This window comes from Protopterus annectens, chromosome 6.part0, assembly GCF_019279795.1.
Source record: "Protopterus annectens isolate FY-2018-M chromosome 6.part0, PAN1.0, whole genome shotgun sequence".
In the NCBI taxonomy this organism is placed as follows: domain Eukaryota; kingdom Metazoa; phylum Chordata; order Ceratodontiformes; family Protopteridae; genus Protopterus; species Protopterus annectens.
The window spans coordinates 426,415,810-426,432,895 of NC_056737.1; the positions used below are offsets into that span (position 1 = coordinate 426,415,810).

The 17,086-nt window shown below is 37.9% G+C and overlaps 1 protein-coding gene across 1 annotated transcript in view; it reads left to right on the top strand.

The window, feature by feature from the left end:
* The first annotated feature begins 7,454 nt into the window (after positions 1-7,454).
* The window catches only part of LOC122803852 (cysteine-rich protein 2-like), a 415,299-nt gene continuing 405,667 nt past the window's right edge, over positions 7,455-17,086 (top strand). Inside the window, exon 1 of the mRNA XM_044073534.1 lies at positions 7,455-7,584. Coding sequence (XP_043929469.1) covers positions 7,455-7,584 — 130 coding nt within the window. The remainder of the gene's footprint in view (positions 7,585-17,086) is intronic.

Genomic DNA, 17,086 nt, shown 5'->3' on the forward strand with positions numbered 1-17,086 from the left:
ATTTCCATATTTAACTTTGCTTGATTTCAGTATTTCTCTGATTGTACAGATTTTCATAAAATTTCCAAAATGTTTCTCATACCTCTACAGGATTTCTTGTTATCTTCCTTGTTATAGGCTCCCTACACTTGGTGACAACCCTTTCTACTTTCTGTTACCTGAGTTGTGCTAAACGTTTTTGTACTCTGGAGATATCAAAAAACAGTTGCTTAACAGCAGTCTTTATAAACTCATGTATGTTATTGAGGTAATCCCTTATTCTCTGCTTAGCATTTTGCAATTGCTCCTCTTCTTGTTCTATGAGATTCCACCTATTCTGCAATACTTAAACATTTGGCAGTGCCTCTAAATAATTCTTGTTACTTCTTAACCATCTCTCTCTTTTATTTCCTCCTATTTTTAAATTCTACGTGACTTTTATTTCACTCCCTAGCTATATTTTCAGAAGAAATTTATGTGTTCTCTATTAATTCCCAAATAATTTCCACTACCCATTACTTACATTTGTCTCTTTTCAACAGATAGGTGGGAAAGCACCAGTGTCTCATTTTTATTTAATTACCCTGCATTTGTATTTTAGTTATTATTGGTGAATGATCTAAAATAGTTATTGGATATGTATCAAAACTTTCAATTAAATGCACATGTTCCATGAAATATAAGTTCTGTCTACCCTGGCACAGTTTTTGTATATTGGGGAATAATATGTAAATTTACTCTTGACTCCTACTACTGAATTTACATCTTCCGTGCCAAATATTTTCATAAGTTTCTTCAACAATCTACTCTCTTTGATTATATTTTACTTTCTGGACCCTCCAAATACATCCTCACTACTGCAAATCAAATTCCAGTCCTCAGCCATAAATAAGATTCCTTGTTGAAAGTTGATTATTTCTCTCAGAATTTTCTTAAGCTCCATTACAGCAATTTTAGGTAGGCTATATATACATGCCACTGTAGTCCTCCTCCCTTGCAAGTAGCCCTTTAGTACCACAAATCTACAGTTATTATCTTTTTTCTCCTCTATTATCACTATTGGAGCTCCAAGAAATCACCTTTTCCTTTGTCCCAGATATTCCACTGAATAACCATCCTGAAAACTTTTCTTTATCAAATTCACATGCTCATTTTGTCCCAAAATTTGTCTCCTGTAGTATAACTATTTGCACTCAATATTTTTAATATCGTTGAGTACTCTTTCTTTTTTGTATATATCTGTGAGACCATTTACATTTAAAGATAATATATAAAGTGCTGTCATTACTTTAAGAAGTTATTATTCCTAATTGTTATTTGTAGCAGTTTTTTTAATGTCTAGTTCCATCTTTTGCGTTACATGCATACATCAGTTTTTGTCAGGTTGATCTTTTATACGGCTGTTTCTTGCCATATCCATTTGAACCTATGTCACATCTTATAAAACTTTTTGTTTTAGTGAAATAGTGAAAGCCCTCAAAAAAAACAAAACAAAAAAACAAAAAAAAAAAAAAAAACAAGCACGCCCCCCAGAAAACTCCTAAAAAGTAACATACAAAACTATGTACAGCTTCAAATACTGAAGTTTAACTCTCCTAATAGGAACTTGTAGTTGAGCACTATACTCCTTTGGAGATGTCAATCCATGTAGAAACAGAATGGATTCTGCATGATTTGAGGTCTAACTTCCCTGGTGATAAGTACATGCTTACACTGGACAATGTGTGTGCTGAGATTTCAGCCTATGAGTTTAGGCTGTGACAACAGAAACATAAGAAACTGCTAAGGTATTACTCAGACTTTGCTAGAGGACATATATTTGTTTGGCCAAGAAACAATGTCTCTGCTACTTCTGCAATGGAAACAACCACTTGTCCCACAACTGTGAATGAAACTGACACACCCCCTTTGAATACTCAACTGAAATTTGTTAATTTAGGGGCTATTTCAAAAGCAAAAGGCACTTTAGTTAGTGATAATCAGTGCTGGTGGAATAGCTAGTGCATGTGCGCAAACAGAATCTAATAAGTTGGGAGCTCGCAGTAAAGTTGGAGATTTATTCACTAATAATGGAGTGCTTCCTTCTCCTTTTTCTATGAATCCTTTTATGGCTTTACCTCTACTGATGAAATTACACTCTCCGGTCAAGAAGTCGTTCAATGCACAGAGACAGTCGGAAGTGGAAGGCTTCAGAGAAGAACAGCTCAGTGGCAAGATGCAAGTATTAGAGTCTTCTTTGGATGGACTAGTTTATAATTTATCTGATTTTACATTATCAGTGGCACCAAGTTATCTTTTAAAATAAAGGTCTGAGCTTTGTATCAGCTCAGAAGTTGAATCTCAAGGATCTTATTGTCGATATTAGACTTTTTGCAAGAAATGTCATGCTGCATTGTATGTATGGGGAGATGAGTGCCTCTATTGTGGGGTTTAATATTAAATGCTATTGTAGATGGGTCTACTTGAGAGTATCAAAATCTCAGTAGACTGGCACACGAAAGACAGAGCCAAAAAGCTTGATGTGTCAGATGACCAACATGTCAGAATGCCAACTTCCAAATGGTCGACAGTCCAACTTGTGCAGAACAGGAAATCTGCTCTTGTGGACATTGTACTGCGATCTCGGAGTTGGTATATTTAAGTTATGGGGGTATGGGGGGTGCAGGGGGGGTGTAGCCCCCCTGCAAGAACATGAAATATGAAGGTAAGTGTTTTAGATTTTTTATTTGTAGTGTATGTTTTGTTTTAATGGTAAGGGTTTAGTTTAATGCAGATGGTGGGCAGGGTGTGAGTGAAGGGAACTAAGTAGTTTTATTTTGAGTGTTGTGTTTTTTCTTTTGAATGTTGTTTATGTGTGTTGTTGTGTGTATGTTTTACAGAGGTGTTTCGGGGTTTTGACGTGTCAGTATAGTATGTGTCGGGTATGTGTGGTGACAGGTAAGTGAAGTAGACCCATCATAGAAATAGTTCTTATAATCCATCTTTATCTCCAACCTTAGAAGCCTTTGTTAAAGTATGCGAATCAGATATTTTTAATATGTTTGACTCTACTAAGTATCAGTTTTACAATCTTACTAATGCTGAAAAGGAGGGACTGCAGCAGCTGCAGGCCGAAACCTCCATAAGCATAAGACCTGCTGATAAAGGAGGGGACGTAGTTGTTTTAAATAGGTGTGACTATCTGGTATGGATGAATAATATGCTTGCTGATTCTTGTACATATTCATGTATTAGTCCTAGAGATGTTGACAGATGTATTTATGTTGTACGTAATGACCTGTATGATTTACTTATGTGTGGCCTTATAAATATTAACATTTATGAATTTTTCATGGTCAAACATCCATTGATTCCCATAATGCATGGCTTGCCGAAAGTCCACAAGAGTTTACAATGTCCACCGATGCACCCAATAGTTTCAGGGTGAGGGTGGATAACTGAGCCCCTCTCAGTTTTTGTGGAGGATAAATTAAAGCCTTTGTTGTTGAGAGCCCCTTCGGTTCTCAGGGACACTCAGCATTTTTCTTTCTAATTTGTTTAATTCAGTTGGTGGATCAGATCTTTCAGATGTTATGTTAGTTACTTTAGACATTAAAACTTTGTTTACAGTGATTCCTAATTCTGAAGGGGTTGATTCCATCAAGATGTTTTTGACTCACCATAGTGGTTATAGTCACAGTTTAATTACTTTAATATGTACACTGTTAGATTTAATTTTGAATAATAATATATTTTTGTTTGAAGATCAATATTATTTGGAGAAACTAGGTGTGGCCATGGGCACCCCTTGTGCCAACAGTTATGCCAACTTGGTGTTGGTACAATGGAAGGATGACCATGTTTTTAATAACAACCCTTTCAATAAGTTTATTAAACATTATGTGAGATTTGTGAGTGATGTTTTTGACTCACCATAGTGGTTATAGTCACAGTTTAATTACTTTAATATGTACACTGTTAGATTTAATTTTGAATAATAATATATATTTGTTTAAAGATCAATATTATTTGGAGAAACTAGGTGTGGCCATGGGCACCCCTTGCGCCAACAGTTATGCCAACTTGGTGTTGGTACAATGGAAGGATGACCATGTTTTTAATAACAACCCTTTCAATAAGTTTATTAAACATTATGTGAGATTTGTGAGTGATGTTTTTGTGTTATGGGTAGGCGAAGTTGATAAACTTCTTGAATTTATTTCCTATTTAGAAGTTACTTCTGTGTTTTTGAAGTTTACTGTGAACTATTCTTTGACCACCATTGATTTTCTGGATGTTACTTTGTATAAGAATGCGCAAGGTGGCTTGGAAACAAAGCTCTGTAGGAGACCCTGTTGGAAAAACAGTGTATTGCAATGTTCTAATATGCACCCTTCCCATATTTTTCCAAATATAGTAAAGGGACAGTCTTTAAGGGTATCTCGTCTTTGTATGAATGATGGCATGATGGGTGAGACAATGGGTAATCTCTGTAAGGGGTTTTTGAACAGAGGTTACCAGAGGGAACAGGTAGATCATATACACTCTGAAGTAGGTCTACAGAGGAAAAATAGGGGGCTCCGTATTTTTCTAATGTGTATCGACATGTTCAACCTAATCACTCTAAGTGTCGGGTCAGTAGACCTAATGTACTTTTTACCTTTTCTTGTAACATATGGCTATTTTATGATGTTATTAAAAGGAATTGGCCCATTTTTATAGCTGACAGCAAAGTAGGGAATATTGTTGGTGAGCATCCTGGCTTTATTTTCAGGAATAACATGATTATGAAACGGTTATTATGTTATGGACCTAAAAACCCTGTCTCTGAGCCAGCAGTGAGAAGGGGCACTTTTCCATGTAATAATTGTAAAGCCTGTTCTTCCATTAATCTAGATGCTCAATTTATTCATCCAGTGACCGGACGTGTTTTTTCACCTATGTTTATGGCGACTTGTAGGAGCAATAATCTAGTTTATTTAGCAACATCTTGTACATGTAAATGTTTTTATGTAGGAAAGACTACATGCCAGCTAAGAGAATGCATATTAGAGTATTTAGGTAATATTCATAATAAAACTTTCACCAATGCCCTAGCTAATCATGCAAATTCATCAGGACATAATGTTTTTTATTTTAGGTTTTACAACTACTTTCACCTAGTAACAGAAGGGGTGATATTAATAATTAAGTGGAAATGCTTGAGGTAAAATGGATTGTATATTTACAAGCACATAAATTTCCAGGTTTAAACTCTGGTATTCCTCTTAGACCTGCTTTAAATAGGAGGCGGTGATATTTGCTTAATTGATATAATTATTTTATTGATAAGAGTTGTTGATTGGTTACAACTTCTTTTATATTCAACGTGTTTTGTGTTGATTTTATTCTTTTACCTGGATCTGATGAAGCGGTAACCCCTAGAAAGCACTAATCCTTGTCAATAAATCTTTTTATTGTATATATTTCTGGTGACTGTGTTGGTGTTTTCACATTTTGTTTTCATTTACAGTCTCATATTCAGCCAGCCTTTTCTTCATTTTGACCTCTAATTTTTGCAGTTTTATCACCTCATCTAAATATCTATTTAAAGCTTCTTCCATTTTTTCCAGCCTGTTGTTACTTGAGCTGATATACTCCTTGAGTGTTTCATTTATTTTCATTTATTTTAATCATCTCTGAGCACATTTGAGTTATTTTTCCTCTAGGTTACTGGAAGTCATGGTTTGCACCAAAACTGGAGCTTGTACTAGTTTTTGCTGAACAGCTGCAGAATTTTTCCAGTCAGTGTTTTCTTGTCACCTTTTGTGATTGATTTTTTCAGGTTCTCTGAATTTCTTTTTGCTGGCAACCAGGCAGTGCACTTATTAGCCAGTTACTGAAATTTACCCAAAAAGACAAGTTCACTGCCTCTCTTTTCTGAGTTTCTATTTTCACACTGGAAGAGCTGAAATTAAGCTGTTACTCAGTGTGCATCCATGTTGGAAGTAATGAATTAAAATATATTACTGAGGTACTGGAACAATAAATGTACACTTTATATGATGTCAATATGTTGCTATGTATGAAGAAGATGGGTTAAAGTGCCAAATGGTGGAGAATGGTAGTGAATGTGAAAGAGATTCTGAGCAGCAGTGATTATTCTACTGTGGGGTTTCTGCTGCCTGGACATTCCTGGGAAGTGTTACAATGACAAGAGGTATGAGAATACAGGAAGACAGATTTCACTGTTAGGAAAAAAATGGATGGGTGGCATGAACAAATGACAGTGGAACAGCTGTAGTAATATCTTAAGAAACTGAAGTCTTGTATCTCAACAAGGAAGGGTGGAACATAGAGTCTGCCCATCTCAGCCATATACAATACTTCCAAGAATGTATAAGAGCTAACATTGTACCGAAAGGTTTGAGAATGTATCAGTACACTACTGGTCTGGTACCCGATTCTTTATTCCATCAGGAGCTAATAAAATTATTTAATAAACAAGGACTAGATCTTCTAGATTTCATGTGTAAACATTATAACATTATGGCTGACGAACTAATGAATATAGCATCTGTCCTGGATGTTCAAATAAAAACTCATGCTGATTTTGAATGGTATAAATATGAGTACTCTCATTTTCCAGTCAGTTTGTTTTCATTTGAACAAATCCAAAGCCACTAAGGTCAAAAAACTTGAGCGTGATCTCCAGCAGTACCAGAACAGTACAGCATACCCATGCCCATCAGTTGCACAAGTGTGGAAGGGGCGAGCTAGTGCAAATGCCAATCAACCACATAGTGTAACAGGAAGTCAGGAGTACATGCAGAGGGGTGGGCATTTACAAAATGCAATGGTGAACAACAGTTCTGAACACTTGGTTCAGCAGGATGCTACAGAACTACAGGACAGTTTTGATGCTCCCAATAACCAGTATGAGGGTCCGAGAAGAAGCGAGCGTATACAAAACCGGTATGGTCAACAGAATCATACCAACAATCAACAGAATAATAATTATCAGGGTTTTTCGAGGGGAGGCCAGCAAAACAGACGGAACCAGAGGAAAAAGCACAACAAATGGAAGTAACAGAGAATTTGGATAACAACACTACAGGAATGCCAGCTATAATTTCGAATATGGAAGGTGACTTTTTTGTTTATAACTTCTCTACATTGGATATTTCTGTTGAGATGGCTAACACCTTAGCTAAAGGAATGACTTTTACACTAGGAGAATGGACATATCTAACAGCATTCTTGATTTGAAAATGTATGTTAGGAAAATTAATTTAAAATTGTTACTGGGTAACCCAGTTGTACAATCACAAGCACAATATAGAATATCAAGTACATACAATCCCCCTTTGCACAATTTGTTACATACATTTGAAAAGATATGTGAATTGGACATGAGAACATACCAAAAGGAAAATAGATTCAGGGGTTATGAGTATAATTTAACTCAAGATGAGCAAGCATGGTTCAACTTGATAAGATCAGCTAAGGTACGCGTCATGAAGCCCGACAAAGGTTGTGGCCTTGTATTTATGGATTTAGATGACTATGAAACTAAAATAGAATCAATGTTAGCTTCTAGTTCATATCAGAAAGCATTCCTTAATGAATACAACACAGCTAATGAATGTATCAAAATCTACATTAATGATTTATTCATAGAGGGAAAGTTAGATATAGACATGTACAACTACATGATAGTGTTAACACCAGTGGCATCCACAATGCATGGGGTCAGTGTCAAAGGAAAAAACTTCAAAGACCAATACACGTAAGGTTCAGTTAAGGCACATTTAATAACTTGCAGCAAGGAGACCAAAAACATGCAAATACAGGATTTTGCCTAACTACTAACAGGAACTATGCTATTCTTATACTATTTTACAAGACATGGCCTTCTATAGCTGACGTAATCAAACACAACTTTCAGTATTGTCCTACAGCAGATGTTACTCAGATTTTCTGCTGACATGACTAGATTTGTGAGAAACTTTTTGAGAAAAACAACCTGGCCTTGGTGGGGACTAGCCCGTTACAAGCTTCTATTGTATAGTTCTAATGCATGTGTTACATTTCAAGGTACTTTTCTAGCTCAGACACAAGCAAATGCTGATTTCAGTTCATATTTTCAAGCAGTCTTTGTTCTAATTATCTATAGCTTCTGCAGCTGTGTATTTTCTCACAGCACAAGCGGAACTCCTTGTCTAAGTTTCATAGCATTTATACAAGTGGTATTGTTCTATTCATTATTTTCCTGACACAAGCAGAAATAATCTGCTTCTCAGTAAATTTCCAAGGCATAAGCAAAGATTTTAGCTGCGCATATTTCATGAAAATACAAGGTCAGAAAGCTTCTGCAATTTGTACAGATTTATGCATTGTAAAATAGAATAAATGTGTTAACCCTTTTCAAGCTCTAAATGCACTAAGCATATTACTAATACATATACTAATACATATTTTTCTGACATTTCCCCCCTTTTAATACTTTTATTCTACTTTCAAAATAAGCATAAACAGTTTTTTCTTCTCCTAACCTCTTCCTACTCAGGATTTGCAGTTAAGAGAGTCATTCAGTTTAAACTTATGAAAGCGTTTCAGTTTTTCAATAGTTCTTCAAACTCAGCACTTTGATATAAGGTCTCAGAAACTGACATGTCTATAAAGTCTTTAATCAGTCTTTTCATGCAGGGGATGCCACAACAAACACATACTCCCAGTAGGAGCATTCCTACACAAATTGCAATCAGGATGTTCATTAGGATGGTACCCCACCCCCCAAACCATTTCTGGAAAAAGTCCATCAGTGGGTTTGGGCCTGGTTTGGTCATGGCTGACACTTGCTGAATTACCTCAAGATGATTGTCTATCTCGTGTTTATGGTCAGGAATATATGAACAGCACTCTTCCTGGATTAAAGCGCAAGTACCACCTCTCACCGCTAGGGTGAAGTCGAGAGCCATGCGGTTTTGAAGCACTACAGTTCTCATGGCATTCAGTTCATCAGTCACCAGTTCGAGAGCGGAAAAAGTTGGGTTGCTCAATACTTCGAAAAGTTTAGACAGTTTTCTCAGCTCCCAGACTGATTTCACTGCTCCGTATGCTGGTAATATGCCTGCCCACGATACAACACTATCACTCAAGTCCATATGTGTCAGTCCATTGCCTATAGAATGATGGTTTTTCCAACATGCATCAATTTGTCCCACTGGATTTACAGGTTTCTTGATGACCTCTCGGACATTTCGAATTTTTCCTCGATGTCGTATGGCCGGAACCAGGTAACCCAAAAAACAACTGCCGGACCAATTCTCAGGTAACCATTTGTATACCTTTCTGCCACACACAAAATAACAGTCCTCTACTTTAGTAGTAACCTTACTGTGAATATACACTCGCCCTGCATGAAACATTTTTCTATCAATTATAGGCAGTTGCTTATAAAGAACAGAATTATGTTTTACTTCATCAAGTGTTTTGTGCATCAATCCAAGAAATGAATCATAGTTTGTATTACAATAAAAATCTGCATTGTTACCTTTAGTGTAACATTTATAAGGAACAGCCACATTGCAATTGCTCCAACCCACCTGAACAGTATCATTTTTATAAAAACACACAGTTCCCTTTTGTGGAACAGACAAGTGCAATGCTATTTTGTCTTGTGATGTAATGGTTGAGGTATCATAAATCAAATTTTCCCAGGTCTCATTGACCCCTAGGGGGACCGTAGTCATTAATAACCCCCCGTATGCTGTCGGCAAAGCTGTGCAAATCCAGCAATTTGAAACATTGAAAGTCTCAGCATCCACATATTTAATTGCCTGGTAAGTGTTAAAGTTTGGATGCCAGTCTATGAGTAACGCTTCACGTTTATTCAGTTCAGTTTGTGTGGCTGGGAAAAGAAAAGGCCACAGCAAAAAGATTATTGTCACTAGTACAGTTAACAGGATGATTATGCAATACTTCTGAGGAAAGGGTTGTTCTGCATTCCTGTTTCTTCTGGACTCTATCATTTTTACTCTTGGCATGTGACAAGATTTTTGTCCAGTTCAAAGTTCTTAACTAGTTTGCAGTGCGTCAGGTGGATCCAGGAGGCGCACTCTGCTATCTTGTCTGCAGTGGGTGTTGACAGAAGCACTTGATATGGACCTTCCCACTTTTGTGACGCCCAATTCTTTTTCTTTATTGTCTTCACCCAGATCCAGGTACCTGGGACCACTGCCACTTCTGATGGTCTGGTTTGTTCTTTATCTGAAACAAAATTTGACTGCAACAGATGTTTAGAATTTAACAGATTTCTCATGTACTCTGCGAGTGTACAGTCGGCTTCCTGGTCTGCGGGCATGAGAGGTTTCCACTGAGGTATATAATAAGCCCTCCCAAATAGTTTTTCAAAAGGAATCAATCCTTTTGCATTTGGAACAGTTCTCATGCTCAACAGTGCCAGGGGCGGACAGTACACCCAATTCCTCTACATTTCTACTATTAACTTCCTTAGCTTACTCTTTAAAATCCCATTATGCCTCTCTACTAGCCCTGCAGATTGTGGGTGGTATGCACAATGATTTTTTAAAGAAATACCAAAATGTCTACTTAACTGTTGTATGGTCTGGTTTACGAAGTGTGTGCCGTTGTCACTGTAGATCCTTTCTGGAATGCCGAATCTAGGAATGATTTCTTTAATGAGAATTTTCGCCACGGTTGCCGCATCTGGATTTTTAGTCGGAAAGGCTTCCACCCATCTGGAAAACATATCTACAATGACAAGACAATACTTCTTATTTTCACATTTGTTCAATTCTATAAAATCCATACAGATAGTATGAAACAGATACGGTGGTGTAGGGAAACTCCCTTGCTTGGGCTTTAACGCCCCCTGTGCATGATGTTTATTACAAACATGGCACATCGAACCAAATTTTTTAGAGTAGTTTAAGAATCCGTATGTCATGAACACTTGGTTCACCAGCTGTACCATCCCCCCTGTTGAGACATGGCACTGCCCATGGCTCAACAAAGCTGTATATTTAAACAAATTAGATGGCAATATCGGTTTCCCTTCTTTAGAGATGTACAGCCCCCTTTCGAGAATTGCTCCTCATTTTACCCATCTTTGTTTTTCAGCTTGCGTAGTAAGTGTCTGCATTGTCTTTAACATTTCTACATCTAAAATCTCAGAGGGTTGTAATTTCTCATTCAAAAGAATTACTTCTGAAGCTGCCTGCTTTGCAGCTGTATCAGCTCTCGCATTACCTTTTGAAATCCTATCCTGTTGCTTGGTATGAGCTGTGCATTTACAAATAGCTACTTTCTGAGGTAACTGAATAGATTCTAAAAGATCTAAAATAAACTGTGCATGATTGATTGTTTTGCCAGTAGATGTTATCATTCCTTGATTTTTCCACTGTTGTGCAAAGACATGTACAGTAAATAAAGCGTACTGGCTGTCAGTAAAAATGTTTACATATTTACCCTTTGCTAAGGTACATGCCCATGTTAAGGCAATCAATTCTGCTGCCTGTGCAGATAAATTTTGTGGTAAAGATTTCACTTCTATAATGTCAGTATCAGAAACTACTGCATATCCTACTAGGTTCTGTCCTGCAGGACCCCTTTTGCACAAGCCATCCACGTAGTATGTCACCTCAGCATCATCCAAGGGGACATCCGTGAGATCTTTTCTAGGCAGTGTCTTTTGCTCCATCACCTGCAGGCAGCTGTGTGGTGTGTCATCTGCAGGGGTTGGGAGCAAGGTAGAAGGGTTCAAAGTCGTACATATTTCAATTGTCATATGAGGTTGGCTCAACAATATAGTCATACAGGAAAGATGCCTAGCAGGGGAAAGATATGCTACCTTCTCTTGCAGTAAAATAATCGCGACTGCATGAGGCACTCTCAGTGTGAGAGGGTGGAACAAAACTACTGAGGCCGAAGTCTGTACTGCCATTGCAGCTGCAACTACTGCTTGTACACAGTGAGGTAAAGACCATGCCACTGGGTCCAGTTGTGATGAATAATAAGCAATAGGGCATTGCTTGTCCCAATGCTGTTGTGTTAACACTGATGTCATATAACCTTGCTTACAATCTACAGTTTGGAAAAAACGTTTATGATAGTTTGGTAATCCCAAAACTAATGAGGACGCTATTAACTGTTTCAGTTTGCAGAAAGCAGATTCTGCTTCTGGTGTCCATTGTAACAAATCCTGTGCTGCCATAGGCTTTTCATAAATCAGGTTAGTCAGTGGTGCAGATTCCAAGGCATAGTTTGGAATCCAGCTCCGACAAAAATTAGTCGTACCCAGGAAGGACATCATTTCCTTCTTGGTAGTGGGTTTTGGTGCTTGTAAAATCGCTATTTTTCTGTCCTCATCTGATGTCCTACCCTCCTTGGATATTACATATCCTAGGTATTTAACTTTTTTTTTCCAAAGCTGCAGTTTATTTTTGTTTACTTTATGTCCTTCAGTGGCTAAAAATTGTAACAGCGCTATAGTATCTTCTTTACAATCTTGCTGGGTGGGGGCCGCCAGCAGGATATCATCAACATAAAGTAAAATCTGACTACCTCTCGGTGGGGTAAATCCCACCAAGTTGCTTGCCATTTCTTGTGAGAATATTGTCGGACTTTCACAATATCCCTGTGGTAGTCGTGTATATGTATACCTTTTCCCCTGAAATGTGAATGCAAACCAATACTGGCTGTCAGGGTGTATCGGTATCGAGAAGAATGCATTGCTGATATCTACCACAGAAAAATATTTCTGTTGAGGTTTTAAATCATTCAACAGGGTGTGTGGGTCTGGCACCGTAGATGCCCTTGGTATTACTGCATCATTTACGGCTTGTAAATCTTGGACCATACGCCATTCTCCATTTGCTTTCTTAACAGGAAATAAGGCGTGTTACATGGTGAATCAGGAGATTCCACCAGCACCCCTTCCTTAAGTAAAGCTGGTATAATAGGTTTGATTCCTACCTCTGCATCTTTTCTTAAGGGATACTGTCTTTTCTGTGGTCTAAATGCTGACTTTGGCATAATAGTAACTGAACCTGCTGTACGAATAAGTCCTAAATCTGACTTTCCTGTTGTCCGAAGGGTTTCTGGTATATTCTGTAAGGCATTCTCTTCCTCCTTCAATAGAGTGCTAATCAGCTGTCCTTGCTAGACTGCAAGTGTACAGCTGGGTGGGTCTGAGTTATCCAATTCAACTTCTGCCTTTGTATTCCTTGTTCTGACAGTTCTAACTCTTGTCTGTTTTTCCCATCTCGTGACCTTTTCTCCTAAGTCTACCCATTTCACATTCTTGTCCTTAGTTAAGCTAACATGTGGTAATAGATTAGATTTATAGAGTGCAAAGAACTCCTGGGGCAATGAACAGTTGGCTACACTGTCCCTTCCATGTCCCAGTACAGATTACGTAATATCAATCTGTTTGCACGATTTCTAAGCAATTCTTGCTCATATTCCTTATCAGGTCCTGGTGTGTTACAATAATACAGAGTACAGTGCAACAAATGTTGTTTATCAATGTCAAGGGAGGGGAACTTGCTGATGGCTACGTTCATTAACTCTTCAGTTACTGCCCCTGGACCAGTCGTAACCAAGTCCTGGCTGTACCAATAAAACATTTCACCCTGCGATTGCACTGCAAAGGTATCAATTTGTCGCTGTGCTTCCATACCCTGCATAGTCAGAACTACTGCTATGCTAAATAGCTGCATAAGGTCTCTGCCCAAGAGAGTTACTGGGCATTTTGCAGAAACAACAATTTTACTTTTCTGGGTCAATCCTGAAACAGGATCAGATATTGCAATATTATGGGAGAGGGGCTCCCAATACAGCTGTCCATTAGCTGCTTTCAGTAGTATGTAATCAGATGACTCTGAATTCTCTGGCAGTTTGGAGGGATGTATCAGGGTCCGTGATGCCCCTGAGTCACACAAGAATCTGACTTCCCTCCCTTCTACCAGGAGTGTAACTTCTGGTTTCATGTCTGCTAAATAGAGCTCTAAGCTCAATAAAGCTAAATCCAATATTTCATTTTCTTCACTATCCATAACTTCCTGCACTTCCTCCATTCCTTCTGTCACATTCTCTACTCCCTCTATCACATTTTCATTTGTCATATCTCTGCTATCCCCCTCTAGTGATTCCTGACTATTATATAGTCAGTCCTCACCCTTCTTGTCTTCCGTGGTTGCCTTCTTGTTTTTCTTGCAATCCCTTGCCAAGTGTCCCTTTTTACCACATTTAAAACATTCACCCCTTTTCTTTCACCCTTCAAAGTCCTCTGATCGCTGATCAGATTGTTTGTTTCCTTGGGCATTTCTCTTGCCCTTTTTCCCCGGACTGTACTACATAAACTTCTGCTCCATCTTCTACAGAAAATACTTGGGCTTTCTTTTTTTTTTTTTTTGCTATTAAAATGCCTTTCAGCATGCCTAGCATATTCAAGTAATGACTGTAATCTGCTTGTACGATGATCTACCATGTGCTTTGTAATAAAACTGCTTATGGGTGCAATACTGCCTTTCAAAAATGCATTCTTTAGCTGCTGCTCATATGGGGAATCATGATCTTCAGGAACCTGCATTCCACAATGGTTATTAAAACATTCTAACAGTCTGGCATAATATCTGTCAACAGTTTCGCCTTCTTGTTAGATGCATTGATTAATGCAAGTCCAGTCTGCCCTAGTCTTCCATTTCTCAGAGATACGGTCTGTAAGACCTTTCACTCTGTTGTCTAGCTCTGCGCTGCTATGTGGGAGGGGCCTGTGTGCAGCGTCATGGGGATTCCAGTCGCCACTAATCATGTGCCAATCTGGTCCCACAATTTGTCTGACTACTTTTTCTACCTCTTCTCTGTTTAAATTATAACTTAGCCTCATTTCTTGCAAATCTTCTAAGAACTTTCTAAAATTAACTTTTGGATGGGGAATTCCCTCAGTGGCTTTCTGGATGTCTTCCGGAGTCCAAGGTCTATACACTAGAATAGTTGGGTCCTGACCTTCTTGCCCTGCCTGAGGAATAGGCACTTCTATAAGTGGGCATATTTCTTCTTCACTCATAGATCGTGAATTCCTACCCATTTGATATAGCTCAATGTCCCCTTTTGAATTACCTGCCCGTGTTAGAGACCTGGTCTCGACGGGATCTCTAATAAACGGTTTCACTTTTTTAGTATCTCTATTTACAGTGACAGCAGGATATCGCGGGGGTGGACAAACTTGTTCACTTGCTTCATATTCTGGTAAGGGAGGCGGAGGGACTGATGCTATTACTAAGTTATTGTCCTCCTTATCTAAAAACATTGCTTTTGAATTATTATTCTTTTGTTCCCTACGGTTTACTTCCTCAATCCACCTGTGTGCCTGAGGAATTCCTAATTGACGTTGCTTTTTTTACCCGACCTTTAGAATTGGTTTTAAGCTGTTTGACAAGTTTGATAAACGAGGATTTTTCTAAGTTACCGTCAAATTCATACTTATTAACCCATTTTGAATAGTATTTAATATTATCAGCACGCTGTGACTGCATGTATTTCACGTCTTCGGTTAACGGTGGATTTTGGGATCTTTTTATGCAATTATTACCCATTTTGTTCTACCCTTTTAATCGCTACATAACTCCTTATTTTTAACGTGGTACCACGGATTTTGTTATAGTCTCTTCAGAATGACTGCTTACCTGCTCTGTTTCCCTGATCTATGACAAGACAGCAATCTTTTTTGTCCCTGACTTATAAAAATATAGTCCTGACAAAAACAATGCAAATCTGGTCCCTGATCTAAAACAGAAAAAAAAGGTAGATTCTCCTTACCTGAGCCTTCGTGATTGATCACCTAGTTCGTGTAAACCCGTCCTTCAGTCACAGATCAGAAAGTGGCTGGCCTCTTTTGTACAACAATTCAGTTGGAGGGCTTTTCAAATAAGAAGAACCGATGTGGTTTCTTCCCCGTACGGTTTCAAGCCACCTGGCCTGTCTGATCCGAGGCGAAGTGAGGGTTTCTGGTCCGAAAGACCAATCTGTCAAAGGAAAAAACTTCAAAGACCAATACACGTAAGGTTTAGTTAAGGTACTTTTAATAACTTGCAGCAAGGAGACAAAAAACATGCAAATACAGGATTTTGCCTAACTACTAACAGGAAGTATGCTATTCTTATACTGTTTTACAAGACATGGCCTTCTATAGCTGACGTAATCAAACACAACTTTCAGTATTGTTCTACAGCAGATGTTACTCAGATTTTCTGCTGATATGACTAGATTTGTGAGAAACTTTTTGAGAAAAACAACCTGGCCTTGGTGGGGACTAGCCCGTTACAAGCTTCTATTGTATAGTTCTAATGCATGTGTTACATTTCAAGATACTTTTCTAGCTCAGACACAAGCAAATGCTGATTGCAGTTCATATTTTCAAGCAGTCTTTGTTCTAATTATCTATAGCTTCTGCAGCTGTGTATTTTCTCACAGCACAAGCGGAACTCCTTGTCTAAGTTTCATAACATTTATACAAGTGGTATTGTTCTATTCATTATTTTCCTGACACAAGCAGAAATCATCTGCTTCTCAGTAAATTTCCAAGGCATAAGCAAAGATTTTAGCTGCGCATATTTCATGACAATACAAGGTCAGTAAGCTTCTGCAATTTGTACAGATTTATGCAGTGTAAAATAGAATAAATGTGTTAACCCTTTTCAAGCTCTAAATGCACTAAGCATATTACTAATACATATACTAATACATATTTTTCTGACAGTCAGCAAAATCCATAAATGTTTATTTGATCCTCTACTTAGACCTATAGTTGATGGCAGGAATTCTGCCACATATGCATGTGCTAAAGTGATAGACAATATACTTAAAAAATATGTAACAACAGAAGTAATATGTAAAGATTCATGGTCATTCCTGCAAAAAGTAATGAATTCAAGTATGATGAACAGTACAACTTCCTTACAGTAAACGTAAAGGACTTATATACGTCAATACCACAAGCACTGGACATAGAGTGGGTTAGTCAATCAAGGAAGTAAGGGGCTCCCCAGAATTACATAAGTCTAGTGGAAGAACTTCTAGACATAGTTCTATCCCACAATTACATTTATTTTAAAGGAAACTA